The sequence below is a fragment of the Caenorhabditis briggsae genome (assembly GCF_000004555.2).
Source record: "Caenorhabditis briggsae complete genome, chrIV, whole genome shotgun sequence".
Classification (NCBI taxonomy): Eukaryota; Metazoa; Nematoda; class Chromadorea; order Rhabditida; family Rhabditidae; genus Caenorhabditis; species Caenorhabditis briggsae.
In genome coordinates, this window is record NC_013487.2 from 16,118,640 (window position 1) to 16,137,018 (window position 18,379).

The 18,379-nt window shown below is 38.2% G+C and overlaps 4 protein-coding genes across 4 annotated transcripts in view; all 4 read left to right on the forward strand.

Annotated features, from left to right (window-relative positions):
* Positions 1–4,617, forward strand: part of Cbr-ubxn-2 — a gene marked incomplete at both ends in the record, with an annotated part of 10,153 nt that extends 5,536 nt beyond the window's left edge. The window contains 8 exons of the mRNA XM_045236312.1: positions 740–892; positions 1,262–1,510; positions 1,955–2,084; positions 2,196–2,343; positions 2,589–2,695; positions 3,164–3,518; positions 3,790–3,878; positions 4,476–4,617. Coding sequence (XP_045095300.1) covers positions 740–892; positions 1,262–1,510; positions 1,955–2,084; positions 2,196–2,343; positions 2,589–2,695; positions 3,164–3,518; positions 3,790–3,878; positions 4,476–4,617 — 1,373 coding nt within the window. The remainder of the gene's footprint in view (positions 1–739; positions 893–1,261; positions 1,511–1,954; positions 2,085–2,195; positions 2,344–2,588; positions 2,696–3,163; positions 3,519–3,789; positions 3,879–4,475) is intronic.
* A 618-nt stretch (positions 4,618–5,235) lies between these two features.
* On the forward strand, positions 5,236–8,183 carry CBG13913 (the record flags this gene model as incomplete). The annotated part of the gene is made up of 4 exons (XM_002634762.2): positions 5,236–5,336; positions 6,351–6,506; positions 7,019–7,120; positions 8,102–8,183. The coding sequence occupies 4 exons, from the start codon at positions 5,236–5,238 to the stop codon at positions 8,181–8,183; spliced, it is 441 nt and encodes a 146-aa protein (XP_002634808.2).
* Positions 8,184–8,457: 274 nt separating this feature from the next.
* On the forward strand, positions 8,458–11,585 carry CBG13912 (the record flags this gene model as incomplete). Its single annotated transcript, XM_002634761.2, has 7 exons — positions 8,458–8,500; positions 9,321–9,393; positions 9,733–9,850; positions 10,413–10,626; positions 11,130–11,271; positions 11,319–11,382; positions 11,424–11,585. 7 exons carry the CDS (start codon positions 8,458–8,460, stop codon positions 11,583–11,585), a joined length of 816 nt encoding a protein of 271 aa, XP_002634807.2.
* A 1,812-nt stretch (positions 11,586–13,397) lies between these two features.
* On the forward strand, positions 13,398–17,346 carry Cbr-ubc-8 (the record flags this gene model as incomplete). Its single annotated transcript, XM_002634760.2, has 5 exons — positions 13,398–13,573; positions 14,312–14,388; positions 14,478–14,626; positions 15,198–15,345; positions 17,111–17,346. 5 exons carry the CDS (start codon positions 13,398–13,400, stop codon positions 17,344–17,346), a joined length of 786 nt encoding a protein of 261 aa, XP_002634806.2.
* Positions 17,347–18,379: the final 1,033 nt, after the last annotated feature.

Genomic DNA, 18,379 nt, shown 5'->3' on the forward strand with positions numbered 1-18,379 from the left:
CGGTTCAGTTGATTACGGTAAGCCAGAAATCGTCAAATTTGATGAAAAAAATCGGAACAAGGAGAGAAAATGAGCCAGAAATACCGAAAAAACGAGTTATTTTGACCCAGAAATAGTCTAAAAAGAGAAAAAATCGATTTTCAGTGCTTGAAATTCAAATTTCCCGCCTTCACCTTGGCTTGGCGGGAATTCAAAATTTCAAATTTTTGAAAATCAATTTTCGACACTCCCAGATGGATTTTCAGCCGTTTTCAACCGTCTTAAAGCTCAAAAACAGTCTGAAAGCGCTTTAAGACCTTAAGATTTGCATTTCCCCGCTTTCGACTTGGCTTGGCGGCAATTCAAATTTTCAAATTTTGAAATTCAATTTTTGACACTTCTAGATGGATTTTTAGCTATTTCCAGCTGTCTAAACATACCAAAATGACCTAAAATCAATTTTAAGGCTTTGTAATTCAAATTTCCCGCCTGCAAGTTGGCTTGGCGGGAATTCAAAAATTCAAAAATTCAAAAAAAAAATGAAAATTTCATTTTGACACTTTTGGATGGATTTTCAGCCACTTTCAGTCGTCTGAAACTATGAAAAATGGTCTAATATCGATTTTAAGCAATGAAATTCAAATTTCCCGCCTTCACCTTGACTTGGCGGGAATTCAAATTTTTGAATTTTTGAAAATCGCATTTGTGCACTTTTTATGCAATTTTAGACATTTCTAGATGGATTTTAGCCCATTTTTAGCCAAAAATCTTTATTTCTTCCAGGAATGGTACAATAATCAACGGCAATTCGATGAGATTCAGCTGCATGTGGACAAAGTGATCGAGACGAATTTTGTGGATCATTTGGGCGCCGATCACTCGGACCCGAAGCGGTTAAAGTTCGGCGGACGCAGTAAGGCTTTAATTTTGAAATTTTGGGTATTTTTGAGCTAAAAATCGCTGAAAATCGATAAAAATGAGCGATTTTAAGCTAAAAATCAGTGAAAATTGATGAAAATCAATGATTTTTTAAGCCAAAAATGTAAAAATTGGGATTTTTTGAACTAAAAACTATGAAAACCTGAGAAAAATGAAAAAATTTTTGAGTCGAAAATCCCCAAAAATCATGATTNTCGGTCTGAAATTACCGATTTTTAGCCTTTTTTCTACCTGAAATTGTTCAAAAATGCCGATTTTTGGCCTAAAAATCTGATTTCCAGACTAAAAAATCTCCAAAATCCAAATGTTTTGCTCAAAAATCTGAAAAATCCCATTTTTCCAGCATCGTCAACAACCGTCGTCATGTGCTGCACGTGGAAAAGGACCGTCTGGCGACGCGACATCTGTCGCTTCGCGTCTATGAGCAACCCAAATAGATTAGGATTGCTCAGCTTATTTTTTTTATATTTTTCCATTATTTATTTTACAAATTTCTCAATTTTTCATGTAAAACTCCCCATATTTTTGCGATATTTTCAGATGTTTTCACCCCCAAAAGTAACAAAAATTACTCAGAAATTCAAATTTTCATGTAAAATTCGCCTTTTAAGCTATGCTTTTTTCGATATTTTATTGGCAAAATGAAGGTTTTTCATGTCGAATTTGTTTTTTTTTTTAATTCCAATTTTCAGCGTTTTTTCAGCCAAAAACCTTAATTTTTCATTCAATTTTAGTGTCCAAATTCATATCCCCGCGCGAAACAAGAAACGCGCCAGTGCTCTCTGCTGACACATTTCTCGTGCATGCCTTGGCGCACTTTTGGCTCGCGCACTATTTTGTTTTCTCATCGTTTTCCAGTTGATTTTTAGCCGATTTTTTTGGTTTTTCTGGATTTTTAGACCATTTTTATTGATTAAATCGCTGAAATTTTAGATTTCCATCGGCAAAATCTAACGGAAAACTTGAAAAATGAGCAGAAAGTGAGTTTTGATGAAAAATATTGATTTTCATGCATTTTTCACCGATTTTCTTGCAGCATTCGCACTTTTCGAGACATCGGCGGCGATAACGATGGTCCGGATAGCGACGATTCGGGCGCCGATGCCGAGCGTGGCGAGCCGCAGGAGTTTTATGCGGGAAGGTGGGGGAAATTCGGGATTTTCAAGGTTTTGGAGCTTTCTCGATTGTTTTTGACCTTTATTATGGTGAAAATGCTCAAAAATCACGATTTCAGAGCCTAAAACCTATTTTTAACCTAGAAACCCCCGATTTTCCAGCGGCCAAGCCGTCCAGGGGCCCCGTGGACCGCGCAACAACGAGGATCACATCCGTCGTATCCTTCAAGCCGCCCAGGTTGAGAATCCAGAAGAATTGGCTGCAGCGGTTGGAGGTGGTCGTGGTGGACGAGATAATAAGGATAAAGTGGTAGGAAATTGCGGAAATATGGCTGAAAATGACTCAAAATTGCTGAAAATTAGCTTAAAACCAGCTAGAAACGCTTAAAATCGCCGAAAAAGCTTAAAATTTGGTCCTAATTGGTCCTAATAGCTTTTGGCGGGAATTTCGGCTCAAAATAGTCAAATTTGGCTGAAAAAGACCGAATTTACGCTTAAAATAGCTCAAATTTCCTCAGAAATCTCTCTAAAACCCTAAAAATTCTCATTTTCTAGACACTGACACTCCATTTGTGGACCGACGGCCTATCTATCGAAGATGGCCCGCTGATGGCTCGTAACGACCCGGCGACCATTGAATTCTTGGAAATCGTTGGCAGAGGGTAAGAAATGGCTGAAAATTGAGCGAAAAAGCGATTTTTGTCTCTGAAAATCTCTAGAAATCACTAAAAATCTCTGAAAATCGCATTGTTGATTCTAAAAAATACGATTTTTCAGGCATTTTCCGGCTGAAAAACGTTTTTTTCAGCTCAAAAATCGATTTTTAGCTAATTTCTAGCTGTGAAATTGTGAAAAATCGCTAAAACTCACCAAAAAATTGCTGAAAACTTGCCTCAAAAAATGCTTGAAATTGCTAAAAATATCTAAAAATCGATTTTAAATTTCTTAAAAATCTCATAAAATAGCTAAAAATTGCATTTTTGGCTCTAAAAATACAATTTCCAGGTAATTTTCAGCTTAAAAATGGGATTTTCAGCTTATTTTGATTATAAAAACTTGATTTTCGGCTGATTTTCAACTCAAAAACATGATTTTCAGTCAATTTTCTGCTTTAAAATGATCATTTCCAGCCTAAACTCCTTCCCCATTTTCAGCGGAATCCCACCATCGCTCCATCAGCAATACCAAGGCAAAGACATCGATTTCAACATCGATCGCCGCCACGAAGCCTATCAACCGCCCAAAATGAAGCCATTCGGAGGCAGTGGCGTCCGTCTGGGCAACGTCGTGCCTACTGTAATCGGTGTCGACGTCTCCACGGCGTCATCGTCTGCCGCTGGAGCCGCAACGATGCCTTCTGGACCAACGTCGGCTGAAGAAGAGGCCAAGCAGCTGGAGGACGCCAAGAAGGAGCTCAAGACCGATATGGGGCAGCCGACCACTAATGTAAGACCTAAAAATCAGCTGAAAATCTGTTTTAAACTAGTAAAATGGGCTAAAATACCTTTAAAATGACCTAAATCAATTAGAAATTGGCTAAAATGCCCCGAAAATCTACCTAAAAATAGCCGATCTTAAGCTGAGCAATCCTTTGTGAAATGCAACGGCAAAAAAGTTGAAATTGGCCCAATGACAAAATCTTAGGCTGAGCAATCTGAATTCCCTCAAAATTGCTTGAAAATTAGCCATATTCGAAGCCTAGAGCAATCATGTGCTACTGTAGTTTCACTAGAATGAGCAATGAGACATTTTCCAGATCCAAATCCGTCTTCCCAGTGGCCAACGCATCGTCGCCGTCTTCAATCACACCCATACGCTGGAGGCGGTTCGTTGCTTCATTTGCACGTGAGTTGGAGCTGAAAATCGCTGAAATTGACCCAAAATCGGAGAAAATCGATCCAAAACTGCTGAAAATGGCTAAAAATAAGCCGAAATCCTTTAATTTGATGCAATTTTCAGCTCAAATCGGCTGAAAATGAGCAAAAATTGATCAAAATTGGCTCAGAAATGCTCAAAAAACGATTCTTTATATCGAAATTTTAAGAGACATTTTCAGTCAAAATAGGCTGTAAATGACTTAAAAATCGCTTTAAATCGCTGAAAATGACCCAGAAAGATCCAAAACTACCCAGAAATCGTATTTCTAGAGCCAAAAATCGAATTTTCCGGCTGAAATTCGCTGAAAACTGACGAAAAACGAGCCAAAAACTGCTATTTTCAGTCAAAATTGGCTGAAAATTGATCAAAATTAAATGATCCAAAAACGACCCGAAATCTGAAATTCTAGGCTGAAAATCGCTGAAAATCTACCAAAATGACCCCAGAAATAATATTTTCGCTCATTTTTCGGCCATTTTTTTGAGCTTTTGAAGCCAAAATTGATATTTTATGCTAAAAATGACCCAAAATCTGAAATTTCCAGCCAAATTTCCATATTTTCAGCGCCCGTCCCGACATCATCTACTCTCCATTCGAACTGATGTCCGCCTATCCACCGAAAGTTCTCATCGACGAGACGCAGACACTGAAAGAGGCCAATCTGCTGAATTCGGTGATCGCTGTGAAGATATCGCCGCCAAATTAATCAAATTCCATGCATTTTTTTTTGTATTTTTGAGTGTAAAATGACCTAAAATCGACAATTTCGGCCAAAATTCTATTATTTTAGCCAATTTTCACATAAAAATATGCTGAAAATCGATTTTTCGGTCATTTCTAGTCAATTTCAGCCTTTTAAATCCCATTTTTACACCTGAAATACCCCCAAAATGAGCTGAAAATCGATAATTTTGGCGTCTTTTTCTGTATTTTTCGAGCCGAAAAATCGATTTTTAGCCATTTTTAGCCTCCAAGTAAGCTGAAAATCGATAATTCATCGTTTTCAGCTAGTTTTGGTCGGAAAATCGATTTTCAGCTCATTTTTCACCCTAAAAATACTCCAAAAATCGCAAATTTCCATCATTTTTCTGTGTGTAAAAACCGAATTTCTAATTTATTTCTGACTCCGCCCCCTTTTGATCAACGTGCATAAAATCACTTTTTCCCCCTCTTTTTTTCATCAATTTTTCAATTTTTATGAGTTTTCGAACCTCTGAAAATGCCTTTTTTTTTCGTGATTTTTAACCCAATTTTAGGTCTAAAATCCGTTTTTTGGTGATTTTTGACTTAAAATCTTGAATTTTGACCCAATTTTTGTCTCCAGATGTCCCTGAAAGCGTGGCTGGGTGTGGACAAAATCCAGAAGTTCGGAAAAATCGTCAAGGAGATTGGCGGTGTGAAGGCGGTGCTCAGAAAGCGTTATTTGTGAGTTTTAAGAGTTGAAAATAGTTGAAAATCGGCAAAAATAGCGTGAATTAATCTGAAATTGCTAAAAATAGGCTTTAAATCGACTGAAAATGCTGAAAATAGGCTTCAAATAGCTGAAAATAGGCCTAAAATTGCTGAAAATGAACCTAAAATAAATGAAAATTGACCTGAAAATGCTAAAAATACCCCTAGAATTGCTGGCCTAAAAGTGCTGAAAATCGCTGAAAATAGGCCTAAAATAGCTCAAAATAGGCCTAGAATCGCCTAAAAAAGGCCTAGAATATCCCAAAATAGGCCTAAAATTGCTGAAAGTAGGCTGAAAATACCCCTAAAATAGCTTAAAATAGGTCTAAAATTGCTTTAAAAAAATAGACCTAAAATAGTTGAAAATTGACCTAAAATTGCTAGAAAATGGGCCTAAAGTAGCTTAAAATAGGCCTAAAATGAGTCTGGCGTGCCTTTGTCGCCTTTTTTCAAAATTTAGAAACAAAAATGGCTGTAAATTGGCTTAAAATAGCTGAAAATTGGCTTGAAATAGGCCAAAAATCGCTAAAAGTAGACATAAAATTGCTAAAAAATCCCCCTAAAATTGCTGAAAATAGACCTAAAATTGCTAGAAAATAGTCCTGAAATGCCTTAAAATACGCCTAAAATTGTCTAAAATCGCTAAAAATAGGCCTAAAGTTGATAAAAACAGGCCTAAAATGGTTGAAAATACCCCTAAAATAGCTGAAAATAAACCTAAAATAGCTGAAAGTTGACCTAAAATTGCTAGAAAATGGACCTAAAATAGCTGAAAATAGGCCTAAAACGATGCTGGCGTGCGTTTGGCGCGTTTTTCAGAGTTTCTAGGCTATTTTCCATGGTTTTTAGCTCCTCGAAATTGCTCATTTTTTCAACTAAAAATTGAAAAAAAAAGGTCAATCTTAATGGTTTTCAGCTCCAAAAACCTCAATTTCCCTCAATTTTTGCCCAAAATCCTCCAGATTGCTCATCCTTAGCTGATTTCAGAATGGACGTCACCCGAGTGGGAACCCTGGTCGGTTCGGACAAGTTCGGCAATCGATACTACGAGAACAACGAGTACTTCGTGCCACGCAATCGTTGGGTCGAGTTCCCCGACAAGGTTTGGCTGGATTACGATGCGACTCAGGTGCCGCCAGAGTGGTAAGCGCTGAAATTTGGCTGAAAATGAGCCAAAATTCACGAATTTTGTCTCAAAAATGCTCAAAATCGGTGAAAACTTGATAGAAATACCTTAGAAATGCTGAAAGTCGACGAAAAATGAGCCAAAATCCATCAATTTTGAGCCATTTTAGGGTGAAAAAATTTACTGAAATTCGGCTGAAAATGAGCCAAAATTGACTGAAAATGGCTGAAAATTGACGGAAAATGACCCCAAAATCGTCAATTTTGAGCCATTTTCAGTCAAAATAAAACTATAAAAATTCTCGTTTTTTTTTTGGCTGAAAATAAGCTAAAATTCATGAAAATTGGCTCAAAACAGCTGAAAGTAGCTAAATTGGTCACAAATAGTCAAAAATGCCTCAAAACTGATGCAAAGTAGCTGAAATCAGCGGAAAAATGGCTGAAAATGCTGAAATTTGGCTCAAAATTGCATTTTTGTACCATTTCCAGCCTCGAAATTGTCCTAAAATCCGAATTTTCCAATTTTCCAGGCACTCGTGGCTCCACCACATCACCGACGACGCCCCATCGGTCAAACCGCCACCAACTCAATCGTTCGTCTTGGATCATAAGGAGAACACCACTCTGGATGCGTAAGTTTTGGAAATTGGGCTGAAAATAACCTAAAAATCGGATTTTCCGGCTTAAATTACCCGGAAATCGAGCTTAAAATGCTTCTAAATTTCATATAACCGGCTCAAAATTAAAGCTGAGCAATCTACAGAGAATTCGTTTAAAAATGACCTGAAACTCTCTAAAAAGGGCGTTACAATGCGTTGAAAAGTCTGAAATAGGCCAAAATGACCGACTGAAATGACCTAGAATCCGCTTAAAATGGTCCTAGCTGTGTCAAAATTAATGCTGAGCAATCGAAAAATGATCTAAATCGTCAATTTTTCACCGAAATCACCCTGAAAAATAGTTTGCAATGTTCGAAATTAGGTGAGCAATCTAAAGAAGGGTCTAAAACCAACCGAAATTGATCAAAATTCAACTGGAATGCCCCTGAATCAGCTTAAAATGGTCCTAGCTGTGTCAAAATTAAGGCTGAGCAATCGAAAAATCGCCTAAAATTGCCAATTTTCGGCATAAAATGGTCTAAAATTGGTTTAAAATTCTAAAGTTACCTTAAAATTGTCAATTTCACCCCTAAAATGGCCAAAATTTGGCGAAACTATAGCTCAAAATTGAAGCTGAGCAATCCCGAAATCACTTGAAATTTTGCTATTTTGCAGGCTAGAGTGGTTAAAAGTTGACTCAAAATCTCAAATTTTAAGCCTAAAATTACCGAAATTTGGCTAAAAATGCTAGAAATGTAAGCTGAGCAAAATGCTCAAAATTTGGGTTAAGCTGAGTTCGGAGCGTCTCAAAAAATTGCCTAAAATTAAAGCTGCGGGGCAATCGAAAAATGACCCAAACAGCATTAAAATGCCTTGAAATGCCTCTAAAACGCCAAAATCTAGCTGAAATGATCCAAAATTGACTGAAAATGTGCAATTTTTGAGCTTAAAATGCTCAAAATTAAAGCTGAGCAATCTCGCAGAGAATCTCCTAAAATTGCTCATTTTTTGCAGCGACAAGAAGTACGTTCCCTACTCGACGACACGTACCAAAGTTCAAGGATGGACCCCGGGACAGAAGCCACAATTCGACTAGAAAAACTACAATAACTACAACTTTCTCTTTTTTGTAGTTTGTAGTCTCTCTGTGTCTCCTTCAGAAAAACGAATTTACAGTAGATTTTTATGTCTTTTTTCATTACTTTTTTAAAAATGTAAAATGAAGGTATTCTTATGATTTTTGCGACTTTTTTCGTGTATTTTTTGCTATTTTTATGGGATTTTAGAACCATTTTTTGGGATTTTTTTGAAATTGTTTTGGCTGAAAATTTCAAATTTTTAGAATTTTTAGAATTTCATATTTTTCAGAGATGGCTGGAGAAGGCAAGAAGAGTGTGCTGATGGTTTGTCTTGGTAAGAGCAGAGAAACCTGAAAATTTGAGATCCAGAAAACGCTGAAAATCGAAATTGCTCAGCCTAAAAATTGGCTGAAATTTTGAAAATTTTCAAAAAAAAATCTGGAAAAATTCGAATTTTCAGATTTAAAAAAAATAGAAGTTTTTCAAAAAAAATCTTTAAAAAAAGACATTACTCAGCTTAAATTTAACTGAAATTCTCGATTTTTCAAAAATTCAAATTTCCCGCCAAACTGGCGAATTGCTCAGCTTAAAAATTGTCTGAAATTTTGAAAATTTTCAGACTTTTAGAAAAAAAAAATTTTTTTCAAAAAATTTGAATTTTGGATTCAAAAATTGCTGAAAATCGAAATTTTTGAATTTCGTGCCAAATTGCTCAGCTTAAAATGATCAGAATTTTTTTTTAAAAATTCAAAATTCCCGCTAAATTGAGGAATTGCTCAGCTTGAAAATTGTCTGGAAATTCAAATTTTTGTTTAAATCTGAAAATTTTTGAATTCCCGCCAAATTGGTTTTGAAATAAATTTTAAATTCCCGCTTTAAAAATATGAAAATTCCAAAAAATCGAATTTTTCAAAATTTCCAAATTGCTCAGCTTTAAATTTTTTTTTGAAATTTTCAAAAAAAAATCGAATTTTTGGTTCAGAAATCGCTGAAAAATCGAAATTGCTCAGCTTAAAAATATCTGAAAATTAGAATTTTTCAAAAAAAAAATCTGGAAAAATTCAAATTTTCAGATTTTTAAAAATTTTTCGAAAATTCAAATTTCCCGCCAAACTGGCGAATTGCTCAGCTTAAAAAATTCCAAAATTTTCCAGGCAACATTTGCCGCTCGCCGATCGCCGAAGCCGTCTTTATCGATTGTTTGAGGAAGCGAGGAAAGGAGGCAGAGTGAGGGAGAGCCTACAGTAACCCTGGCGATTACTGTAGACTACAGTAATCCGATTGCTCAGCATTAAAAAATTCGCTATTTTTAGGTCATTTTATGCCTATTTTTGTGCTGGGATTACTATAGCCAAATCCTACAGTAGGATTTTACGGATTACTGTAGTTACAGTAGGATTGCTCAGCATAATTTTGTTTCGAATTTTCTACGATTTTTTGGGTATTTTAAGCACATTTTTTGACTATTTTGGGTCATTTTGAGCGTATTTCCGGCTGTTTTCGACGATTTAAGCTAGGATTACTGTAGGATTGCTCAGCTTAAAATTTTCAAATTTTTTTCTGCAGATGGCACGTGGATAGCAGCGCTATCATCGGTTATCACACCGGGAAAGGACCGGATTCGCGGGCGATGGGCGCGCTGAAGAAGTACGGTATCAAGGATTATCAGCATCGAGCGAGAGTGGTGAGAATTGGCTGAAAATTGGCTGAAAATGGCTTAAAATAGTCCAAAAATCACTTAAAATCGCTATAAAAGGGCCTAAACTGCCTAAAATTGGCCTGAAATGGCCTAAAAAGGCCTTAAAATTACCCAAAAATGGGCCTGAACAGCCTAAAATTTGCCTGAAATGGCCTAAAAACGTCGTAAAACGACTCAAAAAAGGTCCAAAAACGGCTAAACATGAGCCTAAACAGCCTAAAATCGGCCTGAAATGGCCCTAGAAGGCCTTAAATGACCTAAAAACTACCCGAGAATGGCCTGAAATGGGCCTAAACTGCCTAAAATCGGCCTGAAATGGCCTAACATGGCTTAAAATTACCAGAACTGGCTTAAAAATAACCTGAAAAGGCCTTAAAAAGGCTTGAAATGACCTAAAAACTACCTAAAATCGTCCGAAAATGAGTCTGAACAGCCTGAAATGAGCCTAAAACTGTCCAAAACTGACCCAAAATGGCCTTAAAACGAGCCTAAACAGCCTAAAATCGGCCTAAAATTAGCCCTAAAACCCCAAAAATCACCATTCCAGACCACGCTAGACGACGTCCGCCACTTCGACTACATCTTCGGAATGGACGATTCCAATATGTCGGACCTTGAAGACATCGCGTCGCAGGTGCCCCAGCCGGAGCGTCGTGCTCAATTGCTCATGCTAGGAAAACAGGATCCACGTGGCAAGCCAGAAGTACCCGACCCGTACTACGAGTCAGGCTCCGCCCAGTTTGACGAGGTCCTCAAACAGTGTGTCAAGTGTTGCGACGCGTTTTTGGATAAGGTTTATCAGTGAATAAATGATTTTTCCTACTTTTTCTTCTCTGTTTCACCCCTTGAAATTAGTTATTGGACGTTGAAAATATCTTTAATCGATTACCCCGACCCTTAAAACCCCTGTACACACTTTAAAAAAAGAAAATGCCACAAGGGGGATCGAACCCCGGACCTCTCGCTCCAAAGACAGATGCGTTAGCCACTAGGCCATGCGGGCGCAGAGAGGAGGAGCGCCGGCAAGGCGTAGATAAGGGCGCGCCGGCAGGCCATAGAGAAGGGCGCGCTTTTAATGGTGATTGGGTGGTCGCCAAGGCGCCGCGCCCGTGTGGCCTAGTGGTTAGCGAGTCTGACTTTAGTGCGAGAGGTCCGGGGTTCGATCCCTTTTGTGGTTTTTCTCTTTTTAAAGCTTTTTTATAAGTTTTAAGGTACAGGAAGTGTTTTTGAAAGCTTTTTGACCACTTTTTAGTAAAATTTTCAGCCCCAAAAATGGCTCAAAATGCCACTTCCTACGTAATGTATGTTATTCTCCGTCGTGATCTCCAAACCAAACTTCAATGGCCCCTCGGAGCAGTGTGTACCCAGGCAGCGCATGCCGCGTCGGCTGCAATGTGGATTTTTAGGTAAGTGCGCTCCATTGGACTGGTTTGGCGAGAATTCAAAATTTCAGAAACGACCCAAATACGGAGGCCTACACTAGCGACTTGGATCGAATGCATAAAGTGACTCTTGGGGTAAAAAACGAAAAATTATCGATTTTTGGCCCATTTTCCAGGTAGACTCCGAGGAAGAGATCAAAAAAGTCGCTGAAAAACTTTCGGCGCGAAAAGTGGACCATAAAGTGTGGATTGAGGACGATATGCCGGTGTGCATCGCGTTGAAGCCCTATCCAAAGGAGGAGGTCAAAAATGCACTTAAAGGATTGAAATTGTTCTAATTTATTTGTGATTTTGTGGCTTTTTGAATAAAAATATTGAATTTTAACCCCGAAAATCGAATTCCCCATGCTCAAAAACCACTATAAGCAAAAGCAAAAAGTGAAAAAAGTGAAAAGGCCAGAAGGTGGATCGAACCCCTGACCTCTAGATCCAAAGTCAGACTCGCTAGCCAGTAGGCCACCCAGCCACCAGGCTCTCGTAAGGGAGGCTGTCGCCCACCCCTCGCCATGGCGCGGGGGCCACGGTCTTCATGGTGTTTGGTGGTCGGCATAGCGCCGCGCCTATGTGGCCGAGTGGTTAAGGGACCAGACTTTGAAGCGGGAGGTCGGGGGTTCGATCCCGCCTAGGGTAATTTACTTTTTTAGAGTTTTTTAGACCTTTTTAAAGGGATGGGGAGGGTTTTTGAACACTTTTTTACCATGTTTTAGACCAGTTTTGCCTCAGAAAAAGGTCATTTTTGGTGTTTTTAGTCCCTCTTTCTCTAAAAAAGTGAGGAAAAAAGCGAAAAACCTTTCCCTTTATCTTTCCTTTCCCGTTTTTTCCCTCGACTTTTCCATCTTCCTAGAATGTCTGCGTCTCTCGGCGCGCTGTTTTCTCTGCGTTTTCTCTCGCACTCTCTCATTCTGGCACACTCTCTCGCCTAAAAGACACGCGCTCCGAAGCACAACCATCTCTCTCTCTCAGTCTCCTAGTGTCTCTTTTGCCTCTTTTCCCCCGGCAGATCATATGTTTTCGCTTCAGTCACCAGACACACACACAATAATAATAAATTCCCGATTCTCTCGATTTTAACCCAATTTTTCGACCCCTTCCAGATTGAAATTCCCGGATTTTTATAATGCTACAGTACCCCGGATACTGTAGCTAGGTACTCAAAAAAAATTGAGGAGATTCGAGTTGGTTGAAGGGTTTTAGCACGTGTTTTTGTCCGGGAGGGGGGCGGCGCCGCAAAATCGATATGGTGGTTTCAAAGTACCGTAACTCGGTGTAGGGATACTGTAGAGACTTGAAATTTAGCACAGTTATTCAAGAAGACCACAGCTACAATACTTCAAAAATTCAAAAAAATCGATAAACTTTGAGAGGTTTTAGAGTTTGTTTTTGTTTTGCATATAGCGTGCGCCAAAATCGATACACTTATGGTTAGACTACTGTAACTCATGTTAGGTATACGGTAGCGACTTGAAATTCAAGCACAATATCTAGGATGAGAATAGCTACGGTATCCCAAAATTTCATAAAAATCGACCAAGTTTGAGAGGTTTTACATCGCAAATGGAGGCGCAGTGTGTCTGTCATAGGGAGCGCGCCAGAATCGATATACTTGGTTTTAGGCTACTGTAGCTCGATGTAGGATTACGGTAGGGATTTGAAAATCTGTAGAGGTACTTAGGGATACTGTAGGTACAGTATCGCAAAATTTCAGAAAGATTGAAAAAGTTTCAAGATATTTATGAGGCTTGAAAGTTGGGAAAACAAACATTTCCATAGGGAATTTAGTTTTGAGTTGAATTTTTGGAAATCTCAGGATTACTGTAGTTTTTTGTGAGGATCACTGTAGCTTCTTTTTTTCTCTTATCTTTTGAGAAAACTTGAGTGTTTAGGGTGTCGTTTTTTGTTTATTTGTTTTGCCCAAAAGTGTTTTTTTGGTTTTTGATCTTTAGAACTGCAAAAAAATTTTCTGGGTTACTGTAGCAGTATTTTTAATTATTATCCACTCGATATCTCGATTTATATACTTCTGAAACATGAAAAAAAAAATTAAACTTTTTGAAAAAAAAAAAAATTTTCCAGAAAACCCAAAAAAAGTTATGTTCCGCCCGATTCCACCGGATATCCGCCGTTCCATCGAGGAGGCACGTCGTCGTGAAGCAGAAGCCGGACCAGATTACGTTGATGAAAATCCGAATGAGGGATTATACCCGGCAAGGGGTCCCAAGAAGCCAGTTCTCAAAAAGCGGCGAGTCGAGACGGATGTTCTTCAATTGTACGCTTTAGAATTCATTTTTAGGCTTTGAAACTTATCAGAATCGCTTTAAAATCAAAAGTTAGCCCTAGAACCGCCAAAAAATCGATGAAAATCGAAATTTGGTTTTCTAGGCCACCATGGAAAAAGCTAGGCCATGGCTCGAAATTGCTTGTTCTATGGTTTCTGGAGTAGTGTTTTTAGTCAAAAATGATGAAAATAGTGGTTTGTGATAGTTTTGAGTGAAAAATTGAATGGTGGACTAATAATTCGGTTTTCTAGGCCACCATCTTATTTGTGGAGTAATCCTAGTCCCTTTTGGGCTGTTTGAGCTCTTAGAACTCATTTTCGGGGTTTGAAACTTATCAGAATCGCTTTAAAATCCAAAATTACCTCTAGAACAGCAAAAAATTGATCAAAATTGCAAATTTGGTTTTCTAGGCCACCATGCGAAAAGTTCGGCCATGACTCGAAATTGTTTGTTTTATGACTTCTAGGGTAGATTTTTGAGTTAAAAACAAAGAAAATTAGTCCTAACTCAAAAAACTAACCCCAAAACCCTCAAAAAATGGCTGAAAATCAAAAATTTGGTTTTCTAGTCCCCATTGGAAAAAGTTAGGCCACGACTCCAAAATTGCTAGTATTATGGTTTCTAGGGTAGTTTTTTGAGCTGAAAACGTTTTCAACAGTCAATTTTTGCACAGAACCAATAGTTTTTGTGAAAAATTCGATTTTCCAAAAAGTTAAATTTTCTTCCAGAATCGCCAAAAACCACGATGTGGAGATGGTCAACAATCTCACCGAGTTCATCGTCAAATTTCATGGACCGCCAGATTGTGAGTAGTGGCCTAGAAAAAACTAGGCCATCAAAAAAATTTTTTTTAATTTTTTTAAAATTTTTTTAAAATTTTTTTTTAATTTTCAGCCGAATACGAAGACGGCGTCTGGAAGATTCGTGTGGAGCTACCCGAAAAATATCCATTCAAATCTCCATCCATTGGATTTTTGAACAAAATTTTTCATCCAAATATTGATGAGGCGTCGGGCACAGTATGCCTAGACGTTATCAATCAGGTAATCGAAAAAGCCCCTGAAAATGATTTTAGAAGTCGAAATATCACAAAAATAAGCCTAAAAATCCTTCAAAACCGCAAATTTGACCCTAAAGAGCTGAAAAAAAAACCCAAAAACCCTAAAAAATGGCGAAATTCGAACATGGCCGAACTTTTGCAAAATTTGGATTTCTAGGACACGGCACCCAAACTTTGTCCTAGACCCAAATTTAGCGTTTTAAGGTCATTTTTCAATTTTTAAAAACTCAAAATCATCTTTAAAGCCGAAAACCGGCTAAAAAATGATCCATGGCCGAACTTTTGGGATTTCTAGGCCACGGTACACTACCATCGTCCCAGACCAAAATTGTGCATTTTTCGGGGTCATTTTTAGCGCTAAAAAAGGTCGAAAACTCCTTACAATCGTAAATTTGCCCCCGGAACCCCCAAAAATCATCCATGGCCGAACTTTTGCAAAATTTGGATTTCTAGGCCACGGCACCCAAACTTCGTCCTAAACCTAAATTTCGCGTTTTAGGGTCATTTTTCGCGTTAAAAAAACTCAAAATCATCTCTAAAACATGTTTTTGCAGGCGTGGACCGCTTTGTATGATCTCTCCAATGTGTTCGAGACATTCCTCCCGCAATTGCTACAGTACCCCAATGCACATGATCCTTTAAATGGGGAAGCAGCGAGGATGTATATGCACAAACCCGAGGAGTATAAACGGACAGTCCGAGGTGAAAATTACAGAAAAATTGCAGGAAATTTGGGGGAAAGTTGCCTATAGTGGGGTGGAACACAACAATCGGTCATAGTGGCCTAGAAACTCTGAAAACTAGGCCATGTTGTATATCATTTTGACGCTCGTTTTAAGTCAAATTAGCTGCAATTTAGAAAACTGAAATAGCTAAATATTGAACAGAGTTACAGGGGTTCAAAGTTACAAGGTTCAGCTAAAGCGGTATTTTCGGAATATGATGGCCTAGGAACCCAAATTTTAAGAAACCCAGACCATGTTGTATATCATTTAAAAGCGCATTTTTTGTCAATTTAGATATTTTTTAGAAATTTAAAATAGCTCAATTTTCAGCCAAGTTACGCCTTATTGAACTTCCCAAAAGCTCGGGAGAGCTGGAAACATCACCTCCTGTTTATAGTGGCCTAGAAAACCAAATTCCAAACAATTCTAGGCCATATTGTATATCATTCAAAAGCGCTTTTTCTGCCAAATCTAAATTTATTTTTTTATTTTTGAATACCTCAATTTTCAGCCAAGTTACGGCTCTCTGAAAATTTTTTATTCTCGAAATACTCTGCTGCTCCACGCTGTCTGATTGACATTATTTGGTCAGCTGAATTTCTAATCATTCGAAAATTTGTAATCATTCGAAAACAGCGTCTTTTTTCATATGATAAGCCTTGTGACGTAGATCATAGTACATTTATTTGGACTTTGTAGTTTTTGCAGTCTTTTGGAAATTTTCAAAAAATTTCAGAGAACTGTAACTTATCTGAAAATTGAGATAACAGAAATTTGAAATTGAATTTGAACGTGGCAAATTAAGAGCTTCAAATTGATATACAACATGACCTAGGTTTTGGGGGTTTCTAGGCCACCAGGCCTAGAACTCTCAAAATCTGCGTTTCTAGGCCACCTTTGGATGTTAAAATTGACTTTTCAACATTTCAGAGCCATTTTCATGCTCTCGAACTTGTTTAAATTGCTTTAAAACACTCGAAAACCCCTAGAAAACACAAAAAATCAGCGAAAATCGAAATTTGGTTTTCTAGGCCACCATGGGAAAAGTTCGGCCATGAGTTGAATTATATGGTTTTAGGGGTTCTAGAGTGGATTCTTGAGCTGGATACCATAAAAATAATCGTTCCCTGCAAAAAACACTGAAAAATCGAGTTTTCAATCGAATTTAGATTCCTAGGCCACCATGAAGCTAGGTCACCAAGAGAAAAAGTTCAGTTTCGACCATTCAGAGCGATTTTCGTGGTCCAAGACATGTCTTAATCGCTTTGAAACACTCAAAAACCCCTAGAGAACACAAAAAATCAGCGAAAATCAAAATTTGGTTTTCTAGGCCACCATAGGAAAAGTTCGGCCATGAGTTGAATTATATGGTTTTAGGGGTTCTAGGGTGGATTTTTGAGCTGGAAACCATAAAAACAATCTTTTTCCCTGAAAAAACACACAAAAACCGAGTTTTCCAAAGAATTTGGGTTTCTAGGCCACCACTCCCTTTAGGCCTATTTTGGCACATTCTAGGCCGTTTTTTTTGGTTTTTGGGTCTTTTTTGATGGAAAAAATTGTGTAAAACGCTTCAAAACCCATCGAACGTTGAGAAAATCGAGAAAAAATCGTTTAAAAAACCGAATTTTTGGGAAATTTGGTTTTCTAGGCCACCAGAGACTATTTTAGGCGTATCTCGGCTCATTTTGGACCGTTTTTAGTAATTTTTTCTGGAATGTCCACTAAAAAGTGTCTATTTTCAGAATACGTCGCTCGATACGCCACCGAAAAGACGCCAGCAGACGCGCCAGCCACCAAAAAAGCGCAAGAGCCGGAAACTTTGGCCACGTGGCACGACTCGACGAGTCCCGACGACGATGATAACATATCATTGAGCAGTCTCTCAGAAATCGATCCAGATGACGTAGCGAGTTTCGAGGAGTTCGAGAAGGAGTACGATGCGAGAATGGCCGCCGAGAGGATGAATCAAAAATCATAGAAATTCCTAATTTTCTGATTTTATTGTAAAAATCTAGACGTTCTAGGTGCCAGAATCGAGCTCTACCCAAAATTTCAGTCTAGAAACCACGAAAAAATACTCGAAAAGCCTAGTTTTTGGGGTATTTGGGTTTCTAGGCCACCAAAACTCGGCCAGCATGGTTTCAGCCGTTTTCAGCGGTTTCTAGGGGAAATTTCTAGAATTTTTTGCTGTAATTTAGTGTATTATAAATTCCAATGTAATTTGCTGGAAGAAATTTGGCCTAGTTTTGGTTTTCTAGGCCACCATTTGGGTTTCTAGGCCAGCAGCCGAAAATCCTGTTTTCTGGTGGTTTTTCTCGAGATTTGTTGCAATTTTATGAAGCAGTAGGCTCCGCTAGATTTGAGCCTACCTCTTGGTGGCCGGCCATGGCCTAGAAATCCCGAAAAATTGGTTTTCTAGGCCACCAGTTGGAAAACTCGGCCAGGACCCGAAAAATCCCAAAAACCTCGGTTCTAGACTGAAATTTCGCGTAGATCTCGATTCTGCCATTCATTTCCACCCATCTAATCTCTAAACTACCCATTTTCGACCTCAAAAAAGACGCCCCCACACAGCCCATTCATTCTGTTCATTCTGTTCATTCACACAAAACCCCCGATTTTCCCAAATTTTCAGGACACATTTTCCCGGCAATTTTGAATATTAAAATTTCAAAATTCATATCGTTTATTCGATTTTTCTCCGATTTTCTTTCTTTCTTCAAATCCCGATTTTTTGAATTCTCTGTCTATAAATGTAGAAAAACCCCGCTTTTCTTTGTATGTTTCTGTAAAAAACCCGATTTTTTCGCTTTTTTCGCATTTTCCACTAGTTTTTGTACATAATAAAGGCTTTTTTCCATGCATCTGAAAATCTTTAAAAAACCTGAAAAATGATTTATTTACACAAGGTATACGGTCAACGACGACCCAGATGCGCATTGTACGCAGAGGACGAATTCCGGACAATGCGCTAGATTCGACGCGCAGAGAAATGCGAATTTTTTTATTTT